At 31.7% G+C, this 13,939-nt stretch overlaps 1 protein-coding gene across 2 annotated transcripts; it reads left to right on the forward strand.

Moving 5' to 3' along the window:
* Positions 1–233: 233 nt before the first annotated feature.
* On the forward strand, positions 234–13,764 carry LOC115879925 (phosphatidylinositol 4,5-bisphosphate 5-phosphatase A-like). Of its 2 annotated transcripts, none has more exons than XM_030896980.1 (9): positions 234–515; positions 695–863; positions 923–1,093; positions 1,181–1,356; positions 1,413–1,643; positions 1,696–1,849; positions 6,847–7,065; positions 11,649–11,825; positions 11,882–13,764. In XM_030896980.1, the coding sequence occupies exons 1-9, from the start codon at positions 502–504 to the stop codon at positions 11,939–11,941; spliced, it is 1,371 nt and encodes a 456-aa protein (XP_030752840.1). In that variant the 5' UTR covers positions 234–501; the 3' UTR covers positions 11,942–13,764. The 2 variants fall into 2 exon arrangements, with proteins under 2 accessions (XP_030752840.1, XP_030752841.1); XM_030896981.1 differs by having other exon boundaries at positions 235–515; positions 6,928–7,065.
* Positions 13,765–13,939: the final 175 nt, after the last annotated feature.

Raw genomic sequence — 13,939 nt, forward strand, 5'->3', positions numbered from 1 at the left:
CTTATTTTCTAACTTTATACTGTATTTCTGGTTGCATACTTTTAGGGAAAAATATGGGAATAATATAATATTTCTCTGTGGTAAACACCCATAGAGGAATAAAAAAAGTAACAATTTCAGTTTTTAAAATAGTAGAAAGTTTATAAAATTATAAAAGCATTAAATTTGCCCCCGAATAACGCACTCTTTTTATCATGAAAATTAAATAGTTATTTTTAAATAATACCAATTTTCCAATTTATTCAAACGTTTCAAAGGACCAATGCGCCAAACGTCAAACAGAGAAACAATAAATAAATATGTCAATGTCAACCTTGAATAAGTTTAAAGAACAGTGGATTTTCTACATTTTTAAATTTAAAAATTTAATTACTTTTACTAAATAACATGTTTTCCGTCGGTTAATGTGCGTTTTATTGAACCTAGGCAAATAATAGGAATAGTAACTAGGAGAAATTAAGCTTGCATTGTTGGATTATTGTGAAAATATAACCTATTAAAATGGAATATTTAAGGTAGGTAGAAATTAATTAATAACAACAATTCTAGTTGTTAAAATTTAATTGTTTTGTTACGGATATATTCCATATTGATTACTGTATAGATGTTCAAGGTTAACATGATATTGTTAATCCATTAAATATATTTTTTTTGATGTCATTGTTGTTAATATATTTATATTTTATTTCATCAGGCTCTATATGGTGACATACAATGTAGGTACAAATGATCCAGAACAAAGACTTATGGATTTCTTATCGTTATCAAATCAGAAAAACGAGAAGTTACCTGATTTTTATGTTGTTTCTTTACAAGAAGTCAAAGCCCAGCCTCAAACTATGCTTCTCGATGCTTTGTTTAGTGTATGATCTACCTATTTTATGTTTTACAGTTTTTATGTATGTTTTTTGTTTATTTACAGGATTCTTGGACAGCAGCATTGACTGAAATTTTACAGAATAAAGGATATGTTAAACTAAAATCCATTAGATTGCAAGGTTTGTTGCTTTTGGTGTTTTCTTTGAGAAGACATTTGCTAAACATTAGAGAAATAGAATCAGAGTATACTAGAACCGGATTTGCTGGTATATGGGTAGGTCTATACAATATATTTATTTGATCTCTAGTTAACTATGTTAGTGTGTTGTATGTATATATCTCAGTATATAATATTTCTTAGGGAAATAAAGGTGCTGTTAGTGTTAGACTTAGTATATACGGCTGCTCATTGTGTTTTGTAAATGCTCACTTATGTGCGCATGATAACCAATTAAAAGAAAGAATTAATGACTACAATAGCATCATAAAAGATCAAGATTTTCATGTTCCCGAGACCAGGAAAATATTTTTCCATGAGTAAGCCCTAGAGATACTTTAAATTCTTTAATTGAAGTACTTTTTATTATATTTAGCTATGTTTTTTGGATGGGTGATCTCAATTTTCGATTGGTTGAAGACTATGATAGAACTCCTGAGGAAATAACAAGAAGTATCTTGAAGAAAGACCTTAAAAAGTTGTTTGAGAATGATCAGTTGCGATATGTGATGAGAAAAGGTGATGCTTTTAGTGAATTTACAGAGAAAGATCCTGAATTTCCTCCGACTTATAAGTTTGATGTTGGGACGAATGATTATGATTGCAAGTAAGGTAAAAAAAAGTTAAAAATGTGATAATTACTAAAGTGTTTGATATAGGAGGAGGCCTGCATGGTGCGACAGAATATTGTATTGTGTAAATCCAGATAACTATGAAAATGTGACACTAAAAGTTGAACAGTTGTCCTATAAATATCACCCTTACTACACACTTAGTGATCACAAGCCTGTCAGTGCAGAATTCTTGGTAAAGGTATGTATTTTGGTGTGTTTTACCTATTACTGATACATGCTATTACTAACATAGAATTATTACTGTTTCTGCAAAAATTTATGTTTCTATATAACACAAAAAAATGTATATATTAACAATAAACAGATCCATCTATGCAATATACTAAAATATTTTTTAAATGTAAAAAAAATGTTTACACTTAAAAATACTTTCTTGTTTTTTTACTCGCCCATCTCTGCCTAAAATACAATATGATCGAAAAAAAACGGCGTTAGTGATGGCTTTGAAATGAAAATTGTTGACATTTTATATGTAAAATTATATGGGGAATGTGGTGATTGTCATTTCCAAGCCAACTGGATGCTGATTTTTTTTTTCAATCCGACGGTATAAATTCTTTAAAGATCCATGTATATCTACTAAAGTGTCTCAACATCTAGTATATGTGACTCAAATTTTTTAAGAGATCTTAAAAACGTTTATGACCGTTTTAAACTGTGGATTTTAGGAACTATAACATTGTCATCAGTAATTTTGAAGAGTCAAGTATTTTTCTGTTTATTAAACTGTACCTAGTATGATTTTATGGTCTTAAGTTTAAGTCTTATTGATTTTTATGACTTTTCCACAGAATTTCAACAAAATTATAAAAAATCTGTTTTAAAATTCATTAGCTATTGCTGAAATTCTAGCTTTTGCTATGTATCTTCTGAATACTAACCTATTGACATTGTTAAAAAATTATATATACCCTTGATGAATAATATTACTAGACTAGTTTTTTTTTGTAAATTATGTTTATAGATTTCCTGTTTTTTTTCTACAGAACTTAAAGAATTTTTATCGTGCAAAGCAGAAAGCAATTTCCAACTTTCTGATTTTAAATAGGTACCCCCATTTTTTATTACATATTTGAATTATCTATATAATTTTATTCATTTTTATATGAAACACTCCATACATAACATTAAATGTTTTTGAGAAAAAAAAATTTAAAATTTTTGGAGGAAAAAATTGCGTGTCATAAAAAATTCTATAGCCTAAACGTCACTGTGATATAAAGAGTAGACGTGACAATCTATTTCAAAATGGAAACCTACTTTTTTATTTCACCAGTGAAAAAGTTTTTTTATTTGTTATTTTTTCATTATACCTGCTCCTTTACCTATTGTAAATCGTTTTTAAGTTATTAAAGATTTAGTTTTAAAGCGTTTTGAAAATATATATATACAGGGTGCTACAAATTCGAGGTACGAGCATTGGTATCTCGGTAACCGTAATAGATACAAATATGGTTAAATTGGGGCAAAGTTGCGCTTTGGGATGTTGACCAAGATGCCATCAAAAAAGTTTTAAAAATTTCAAGGATTGCTGAGTTTTTTGGAAAAACCGGAATTTTTTGAAAGTTAATTTTATTTTTTCCTGTCGTTACTTTTAAGAAAATCAAAAAACTACTCTGGCACATTCTCATAGCCACTTTATTAGGGCTATCTGATAGTATTTTTAGATTTTCAAATTACTTGATAATTCGTGAGATACAGAGCCTACTTAATTTTTTTAAATACGGACCTGCGTTTTTTATTTCAGCTTTTGAAAGATCGGTCTCCTGAATATAATGATATGCCACACTTTATACTTTTTTTTCGTTTTGGGTACCTTAACAGCAACAAAACTATTTAATTATTATTATTTAAAATAATTTCAAGTCCGACTCTGGTTTCTTAAATTATTTGATCTGATTACATTCATCGCAACAATATTGATCAGCGCTAATTAACATTGAATAAGGAAAATCGAGCCAAATGGAAGATTCAAATAAATAATATCCAGGTCAGAAATTTAAAAATATTATTTTTAACTTTTTTTATTGTGAATTTGAAATCTCAGTGTGCGATCTAATAATATGCATAATATTAATCGTAGGTATTCAACTTCTACAAACTAGTTTCTAATGTTCTACATGTTCAAAAGGGTTACCACCCTCTCCCTATTGCACAATTTTTTTTTTCGTTCAATTTTATTTATAGCTCTTTGAACTTTCTTCTTATACTTCCGAATGCATTTTGTACTCTTTATTGTAAATGTTGAGATGAATTGATTTTACACTTTTACAAATGACGTCAAGTAATGTAGCCCCTTGGTCCAGGACTTCAGTGGACTCGCTGCACATTTTACTGCTCTACCATTTCCGATCCATCTAACGGGAAATTGATTTGATTGTTTATATTATATTATATTTATATTAATTATTTTATTGCATTTGATTTTCCGTATTCAATGTTTTATCCCACATCATTGTTAAGTTTGAAAGCTTATCAATATTGTAACGATGGATAGATTAAATATTTTAAATATAACATAGCCGGACTTGAAATTAGTTTATATAAATTGTGTTTAAATGTCAAAACAAAAATAAGTGTGGCATATCATTGTACTCAGGAGACCGAGTTCTTTCAAAATCTGAAATAAAAATGCAGGTCCGTATTTAAAAAAATTAAGTTGGCCTCTGTATCTCCAAAATTATCAGCTAATTTGAAAATCTAAAAATACTATCAGATAGCCCTAATAAAGTGGCTAGGAGAATGTGCAATTAATTTTTTGATTTTTTAAAAAGTAACGAGAGGAAAAAATCAAATTTATTTTCAAAAAAATCCGTTTTTTCCAAAAAACTCAGCAATCCTTGAAATTTTTAAAACTTTTGACGGCATCTTGGTGAACATCCTAAGGCGCAACTTTGCCCCAATTTAACTATCTTCGTATCTATTACGGTTTCCGAGATACTTATGCTCGTACCTCGAATTTGTAGCACCTTGTATATATCATGTGATATGTTTTTTTATAAATATCATATTTTTGAACCCTGCTTAATTTACAGACCTCATTTTTTCTGTATCTCTATAAAAGAAATATTCACCTCACTTAGACTAAAAATTTGAGAAACCCTATATTATATTGATAAATTATCTTTGGGTATATATAATTTGTTTTCTTTAGCTTTTCCATGTTTCTACAGCTCTTTTAATAACCTTTGCGAAAGCTATATTAAACAAGGTGTTTGGAGAAGGTTACACAACGTAATAAATTGCTTAATCTGCTGAAAAACTTATTTTTTAAGAATTTCACAAAGTCATGGTAAGAAAAATATAAATTTACGCATTTTGATCTTCAATAAAAAATATATTCGATATTATCTGACAAACGGATCTAAAACAGCGGAAGGAATGCCAGCAAAAAAATCGATGCTGTCATGTTTAATAATAAAAAAGCAAAATTGCTGGATATTACCTATAAATTGAATATATTTTAGTTAATTTTAGCATACATAATTTACATCCTAAGTATCTTAAAGTAGTTCTTATTGTTAGATGTATATTGATCTAATTAACTGATTTCATTCATTCTGCCTATTACAAAAGATAAATATTTTCTAAAGATATCGTCCGGCAACGCTGACAAAATTCATCATGGCTCCCCGAATTCATTAGCTGCCCATACATACAGTAAAGACTACACCATACAGGGCCCGGCAATAGTGCGTCGGGCATCTGTAGCTCCTAGAATAAAAAACTTAGGAGTTTTGTTCAAGTGCAAACCTAAAGTATGTACTAGGATGTATTTCAGGAGAATATTTTAACTTCTATAGGGTGGCTCAAAAAAGCGTGAGTGGATCGGGATGATTTTTTTTAAACGGAACACCCTGTATATTATTGCATTTTTGGTTTCATTTCAGATCACTTTACATAATCCTAAGATATGATTAAATATTTTTCGATAGTTTCAGAGATATTATTAATAAATAAATAAAAAATATATATTTTTTAGCCTTTCTTAAAAAAAATATTAAAAAATACAAGAATTGTCTTGAAATCAAAACTATATTAGGAATTTACTTTAGATGGTCTGCACTTACTTTGCTATAAATATGGTAATGGTAAATCATACAGGATGTTCAAAATTGTATGCCAAAGCGCTAAAATATAAAATAATTTTTCTTCGTTTTTTTAAATGGAACACCCTGTATATTATTTTTCCAGTAGATGGAGAATTAAAAAATGAATATTTTTTGTATTTAAAGTATTTCAAAATTTTTAATGGTTTTGCAGATACACGCAGTATTATTTTATAGGCTTTGATAAAAATTTACTGTGGAAAATGCCATATGAAATATAAAACCGCGAATATCTGCGAAACAGTTAAAAATTTTGAAATACTTTAGATACAAAAAATGTTCATTTTTTAATTCTCCATCTATCGAAAAAATAATATACAGGGTGTTTCATTTAAAAAAAACAAAGACAAATTATTTTATATTTTACTAAGTTTGTCATAGAATTTTAAACAGCCTGTATGATTTACGATTACCATATTTATAGCAAAGTAAGTGCAGACCATCTATAGTAATTACCTAATATAGTTTTGATTTCAGGACAGTATTTGTATTTTTAATAATTTTTTAAAGAAAGGCCGAATAAGAATTGGATTTTAGTGTTTCTTTTTTTAAATGAATCCTATTTATAACGTTATTCATAATCATCAACATAGGTGAGAAAATTTATTTTTGTATTTAAACAAAATTATTAACCTCATGTATATAGCCTCACCTTCCAATATACTCACGAGCCGCCACAGTGGCTTTGTTATTATATTTTATTTTAAGCCTTTTGTCTTGATATGGTTTTAACAAACATTAAGCAAATCAGTAAGCAGAATGTAGATACATTTAAAGTAAAATAATATAAAGTTTACTGGAAAATATTATAAAAATTCTTGATATGTTTTCATAAAGCACCTCACGCTCCTGAACATTTTATGAATGAAATCGGCCGAATCTCCTTACCGTTGCCCCGTTGTTTCAAATCCATTTGTCAAACTGTATTTGTAAATATATTTTTTTCTTTTCTGTGTAATATTTTTATGTTGTCTACTAATCATTATGGTCTGCTTCAAATAAAATTTATGCTTTCTCATTGGAATTTAAACCAAATTATAATAATTATCAAACAAAAAATATCCAGATACCTCCACGGGTTACTAAAAGAGCCAGAAGATATGTTGAAACGGACCGAATCCAAACTGACGCTTATGTCTCTGACCAGGTGTTTTCAGATTATTCTGAGCACGTGGTTCAGTTCGACAAGATACCCAGGTGGGAGGAGGGGCAGGACAACAAGGCTTACTATAAAGTTACCAAGGACATACCAGCCACCAAGGACGACTGGATTGGCTTGTTTAAAGTAATTATTAGTTATTTAATATGATTTTTAAGAATTCTGTAGTCCAGTGATGGCGAACCTTTTTGAGACGTGGATCAAATTTTGTCCATATTTTTTTAGTACTAGCTCGAGGGTCACTAATGCCCATTTGCACCAGAGTTAATATCAAAAGAAATTGAGTATTTTTAAAACTACCCATCTTTAAAATTTCTTCTTCTTCGGGTTCCATCTCCTAATGGAGGTTGGAAATCATCATGGCAATTCTAACTTTGTTAACGGCTGCTCTGAATAACTGGTTTGAAGTCATTCCAAACCATTCTCTCAAATTCTTGAGCCATGATGTTCTTCTTCTTCCTTGGCTCCTTCTGCCCTTTATCTTTCCTTCTATTATGTTCTGCAGTAGGGCATATTTAGGTCCTCTCATTAAGTGTCCAAAGTACTCAAGTTTTCTTTTTTTAAGGGTGTTAATCACTTCTTCATCCTTCTGAATTCTGCGTCGCAGTTCTACATTTGTAACCTTGTCAGTCCATGCAATCCTCAGCATACGCCGATAACACCATCTTTCGAATGCCTCAAGCTTCTCATTTCGGCCTTTTTTAAGTGTCCAAGCCTCTGAACCATAGAGTAGAGTTGCAAATATGTAACCCCTTAGCATTCTTAATCTAAGCTTTAAGTTGATGTCTCCACTGCAGAGACATTTTTTGAGTTTTACAAAGGCTGCTCTGGCTATTTCTATTCGAGCTTTTATTTCTGCTGATTAATCCAAGTTTTCGGTCAACCAACTGCCTAGATATTTATATTTTTGTACTCTCTCTCCATAGGTGTATATTATCTATTAGAACATTGGCTTGGATATCTCTCTTAGTGGTTATCATAAATTTAATTTTCTTAGCGTTCATTTTCAGGCCATATACTCTACACGTGTTGTTTAGTCTTTGTAGAAGTGTTTGCAGACCCTCCACGTTGTCTGCTATAAGGACGGTATCGTCTGCGAACCGCATATTATTTAAGACCTGCCCATTAATAGTAATGCCCTCCTTTCTACTAGTCAAGGTCTCCCGAAAAATTGATTCGCTATATATATATATATATATATATATTAAACAATAGCGGAGAAAGTATACATCCTTGACGAACGCCGCTCAGAATCTTTACTTCATCAGAAAGTTGGTCGTCCACCATAAGCTTCGCTGTTTGCCCCCAATAAAGATTTGCTATTATCCTGATATCTCGGCTATCGATATTCATGCCTTTAAGTATTTCAATTAGTCTATGGTGTTGAACTTTATCGAAAGCCTTCTCAAAATCTATAAAACACACATACAGGTCCTGATTCATATCAATATACCTCTGTGCTAACACATTTATGCTAAACAGAGCCTCTCTCGTACCCATGCCTCTTCTAAACCCTACTTGGTTATAACTGATTTCTGAGTCCCTTAAAATTTAGTGGTGGGCAAGACCTTCATTTTTACATAACAGTTGAAACTGTTACTGTTATTTATATAGAACAGCTTAAAATAACAGGTTTCTGTTATTTTTTATTAATGTTAAACATCTAAAATAGCATACACATTGTCCAAATTGTAGTAAAATCCTAAAAATCTTCATATTTATTTCTTAATAAAAAATAATGTACTTAAAATATAAAATTTATAAACAAATCAAGCTCTGTTTTAATTTTTAGAATATGTTTATTATATTGTTAATAATTAAGAAAATAATTATTAAAAAAATCAGTATTACTTATATTAAAAAAATAATTAACTTAGACAGTCAATTTTCTTTAATTCAGTTATAATTAATAATTATTTTTTACCCATGCATTATTGATGCCAAAAATACCCAGAAATACGACAAAATAAAACCACTTTCAAACTATTGAAATAAATTCAGACTGTCGATATGTTTTAGAAAACGCAAAATACCCTTTGTATTGTATTTGACTAAGAGTGGGTCCCATAGGGGACCCTCCACTGAGGCCGCGAGGGCCTATTGTGGCTCAGTTTCTACAAGCTCTAATTTACAAGAGCGTCAAAGTTCATCCTCAAGACCCAGCCTCTTAATATAAGCCGTTATGTCTGAGGGGGATATGTCTCCTAGGTCTGATAGGTCTAGCATGGGTGCCAAACATCTCAAACCTGGTCCTGCTCCCAGCGGGGCAGGTACACATAACGTGCTTCATTGTTTCATCATCTTCCATACAGTCGGCATTCGGCGTCTTCCACCAGTCCCGTCCTCTGTAGGTGAGATCTCAGCCGGCAATGGCCCGTGTACACTGCAGTGAGCACACGCGTTCCATTCCTACCGGCCTTTAGGAGTTCTCCTGTTCTATGTTTGGATGGCCCTGCTAGGATTTTCTTGGCATGTTCCATTCCGGGACTGTCATTCCAGTCCCAGAACGTCTCACTCCTAACCCATTCACAGAGCCTGTCTCTTGCGAGATTTTTAGGAACGCTAAGTGTCGGTTCTGGGCCCACGAATGGCGAGCCTGCACCAATTTTGGCGAGGGAATCAGCACGTTCATTTCCCTCTAGGCCGACATGTCCCGGTATCCATATTAGCGACACTTTGTTCCTATCTCCCAGTATATTGAGTAGTTTCTTACAATGAAGAATCGTCATAGACGTGCTTTTCGTTGCCTCAAGTGCTTTCAGCGCAGCTTGACTATCCGAAAATATACATATTGTTTTCCCGGTGTATTGCTGTTCTACCAGCAGTTGCACACAGGTTTCAATAGCATATAGCTCAGCTTGGAAGATCGTGGTGTGTTTCCCAAGACTGTGGTAGATCTCAGTCTTTGGACTGCTGCAGTAAATTTCTGCGCCAGATCCTTTTTCGTTTTTGGATCCGTCCGTGTACCAACACATTTCCGCATGTAATAAGCCGTTTCCCGGCTTATCCCACTCGTCCCTATTCGGAAACAGGACGTTGTAGGTGCGCGTCAAGAATTGGACTGGTGGTGTAAGATCCGAGATCATTCCCATAATCTCATCCGAAAATACCCTTTAGTTATATTTTTGCAAATATATATATTAAAAATTAAATAATTCAATTGTAACGCCACCATATACCACGATTGACCCACACAGGCGAAAAAGCTATTCTTTTCCAAATCCGCTTTGCTCGCAATGCTCGAAAAAAATGTAGATAGAATATTAATTATCCACACAAATTAAAAAATGTAAATAAACCCGCGAAACAAGCAAATGGTCGCCTAGCAATCGTCAGTGTCTGACCTACCGGTCATAGGTTCGCCATCACTGCTATGGTCTATCCAACGGGCCAGGGAATATTTCAACAGACGACGTACAAAAAATAATAGAAAATACAATTTACCTGCGAATTATAATGACAAATACAACCTATGGATACAACTGTCACTGTCAGGAATCTTCCCGTTGAACAGACTATACAGCATGACGGGATACAGTGAATATGTTGCTAAGAAAGTAAAAGATAATCTTAAAAAAGATTTATTATTTCATACCGAGTGCGTCTCAAAAATGTCTCACCCCTATAACTTTTTTATTTTTTCAGATAAAAAAACGAGATTTGGTTATGTTAGTATTTGACACAAATTAGGATTGATTGACGTATTCAGTTGTTTTTGGTCACTTCCTGTTTCACCGCAAATGACTATAACTTTTGATTTTTAAATGTCACCCTCGGTTTATTTCTACTTTATATTCGATTAGACATTAGAAAATGATACTCTGAGTAGAATGACATATCATATATCAACTTGACATTTTTGTTTAAAAAAATTGTATTTAAAATGTCAATCTAGAGTGTCATGGCCGCGTTAAAAACACTAATTTTTAGTCAAGGAACCTTGGAAAAATAGATTTGATCGTCTAATGTTTTTCGTGTCTTATTCTGGCCGGCTAAAAGATGGCTAAATCGTATTTTTAATCATATCTCAATGTTTTCAAATGGAAGAAGGGTGGCTCAGTATATTTGGAAAAGCATTCTTTTGCGAATAATTTGATACCACACACTTGGTATTTCGTGTCAAATTGTCGTTATGAACCGCATGTTACAATTTCAAATAAACCATGTTTGAAAATGTCATAAGTTGACATATGATACGTCATTCTATTCAGAGTGTCATTTTCTACCGAATAAAGTAAAAATATGTTGAGGGTGTCATTTAAAAATCAAAAGTTATAGTCATTTCCAGTTAGACAGGAAGTGAAAAAAAACAATTGAATACGTCAATTAGTCCTAATTTATGGCATATACTAACATACCAATTCTCGTTTTCTTATCTGAAAAAATAAAAAAGTTATGGGGGTGAGCCACTTTCGAGACTCGCCCGGTATTTAAAAAATTGCTATATATTTCTCTTAAGTTTAGCCCAAATAAATATTTTCTGATGCTCATTCAGATTTCTTTATGTAAAAATTAGATAATGCATTCGTACTACTCTTGAAAGATGTGCTATTTTTGCCGCGTCCGTCGTCTGCATCCGTCATTAGTTGACTCAAAAGCTGGCCACTATAAAATTACCTGTCATTATTCAAAACATAGTTTATCATATAACTTTTTGATCATATTATATATTTGATTAAATATGGTTTATTTTTTTATCTTTTATATAGGAAAACTTCGCATCTCTGGATGACTACATCACTTACGAATATGTAAGCAAGTGCGTGTCACCCTCTGACGAATCTGGAGCATCCAGACCTCAAAAATACGAAGTTACCATTCCAGATATATCAAGTAGATGCAGGGGAAATTATTGCTTAGTCTACTTCAGTCAAACTGAAGATAAGGTAAGATATTTCTTAGTTTTTTTCTCTTTTTTTTGTAATTAATTTAATTTTGTTAGGTTATGAGCGTACTAGGAATCAGCGATCCTTTTCCCATAGTTAAAAATCAAGGGGATTGACTAAAGTCAGCTGTGTATCTACGTCCTTAAATGAACAACTATATCTATAACGCACTATATATAGTATCTTTATATTTATTGCACTAAAACCACTTTTTTGGTTTTTTTTTATATAGATTCTTATATATTTTCAATGAATTATCTAAGGGAGGTCGGGTACTCATTATGGAAGATAGAGGTAAGGAGTATCATGTCTTATGGGAATCTTTATTTGAAAAAGTGGTCACCTAAAAGGAGAAAATAAGGATTCACTACATAACCACAGTGGCTCTAATAATCCGGGATTGAACAACTGAAAATAGCGGTTATAAATAATGTGAAGTTAGTCAAAAAAGAATGGCAACACGCGCCTTAAGAAATCGCACATTTATCTATCTCCTTTTAATTACTTCCTGTTCTAAAAATGTTTTGCGCTTCTTTCAAATGTAGAACTTTTGCTACAGCAACGCCATCTTAATTGCTATCTCTTTGATAATCACTTTTCAATACGCGAAGATAATTCTCCTTACCTTTACCCTCCATAGTACTGATGTTTTAAATTTTAAATATCTGGTATATTTATTTTTTAAATTACATACATACTACACAAAACTGTCCAAAATGATTGAAATAGTTGGCTATTCTGATTTTGCCCGTTTGGTTGGCAATTAATTTAAGATATTCGAATTTTTATCAGATATTGCCACTAGTGTCAAAAAAAGTAAATAATATGAGAGTCATTTTTTACTATTTAACTAGTTTTCCATAATAAATGAGACTATAATCAAAATGGGATGATAAATAACTGAGTTTAAGGTTTTCTAATTACTTTTTGAATTTGAACAATAAAAAATAGGTTAGGTTGGTATACCTGCTCATAAGAAATTTTGAGAATAAAAGGCATATTAAGGTTTCATAAACCGGATTTATTCCAAAAAGATGTTTGTTAGAGCGTATCCAATATACAATACGGGATATTTGGAAATAGTATTATAAAGTTCTACATAGTTTTTATCTTTAAAAGGCAAAATATTCGGGGTTGCCAACTCTCGAAATTGGATACCCGCTAGATTCGCATATAAAAACCGCTAGAATCCGCTAGAAACGATAAAACTGAAACTTTGGCGTATCACGTCACGTCACATCACGTCATCAGACGGATTTAATGTGACTTCGAAGATTCATGAAGGTGAATTAGGGTTTTGTTTTGCTGTTGTAATATCCCAGTTCCATAATCTTATCCCAGTTCTCATAATCGTAATCATGTTATTTACTTTTTGGTTTGTTTAGGTTAGGTTAGGTTAGCTTGTGATAACAGCTGATAAATATTCGAATTTTTCTTAAAATTGTTTTACTTAAAAACACACTTTCAAATACTAATTTCGAAGCAAACAATATTATCAGATACGATTTGAAAATGTCTCTCTAAAAGGAATAGATTAGAAAATGGTTAGAACGCGGTAAATCCACGAATCGCTGAAACCCGTTAAATCTTAAAAGATACTATTCAATATGATTCCTAAATATTTCGAATATACTTTTTACTGAACACATCCGTGTACAGCTTTTCTTATTTCTTTTGCCTTCATTGAATTTCTCTCGGTGTAGCTATAAACACGGCACATAAAGCAATCGGCACGACAACTCTGCTCAGATTCCATTGTTTAAAATTTCTATAAAATTTGACCTTGACGGCGCCATTATCGTTTCCAAGTCAGGGCCGAATTAAAACGTATCAAAAAGTTTCTCAGAAAATAAACTATTGATAGACAGGGTCGTATTAAAAAAATACTGTAATTGGCTGAAACTGAATTTTATTTACACAATACTTTTGTCCAAACAAATGAATCGTTAACCGCGCAACATGCAACTAACAAAAACATGCCAAGAGTTACAAACAAGAATTAAAGAAATACCAATAAAATATTTATTGAGCAATATAAAGAGGCTACGTACAAATTAGGCCCATCAATGAGCGTAGCAAATTTTATTAATATTCAAATTTCACAAATTAACAAA

Source organism: Sitophilus oryzae, unplaced genomic scaffold (genome assembly GCF_002938485.1).
Source record: "Sitophilus oryzae breed Bouriz unplaced genomic scaffold, Soryzae_2.0 scaffold_1590_pilon_pilon, whole genome shotgun sequence".
In the NCBI taxonomy this organism is placed as follows: Eukaryota; Metazoa; Arthropoda; class Insecta; order Coleoptera; family Curculionidae; genus Sitophilus; species Sitophilus oryzae.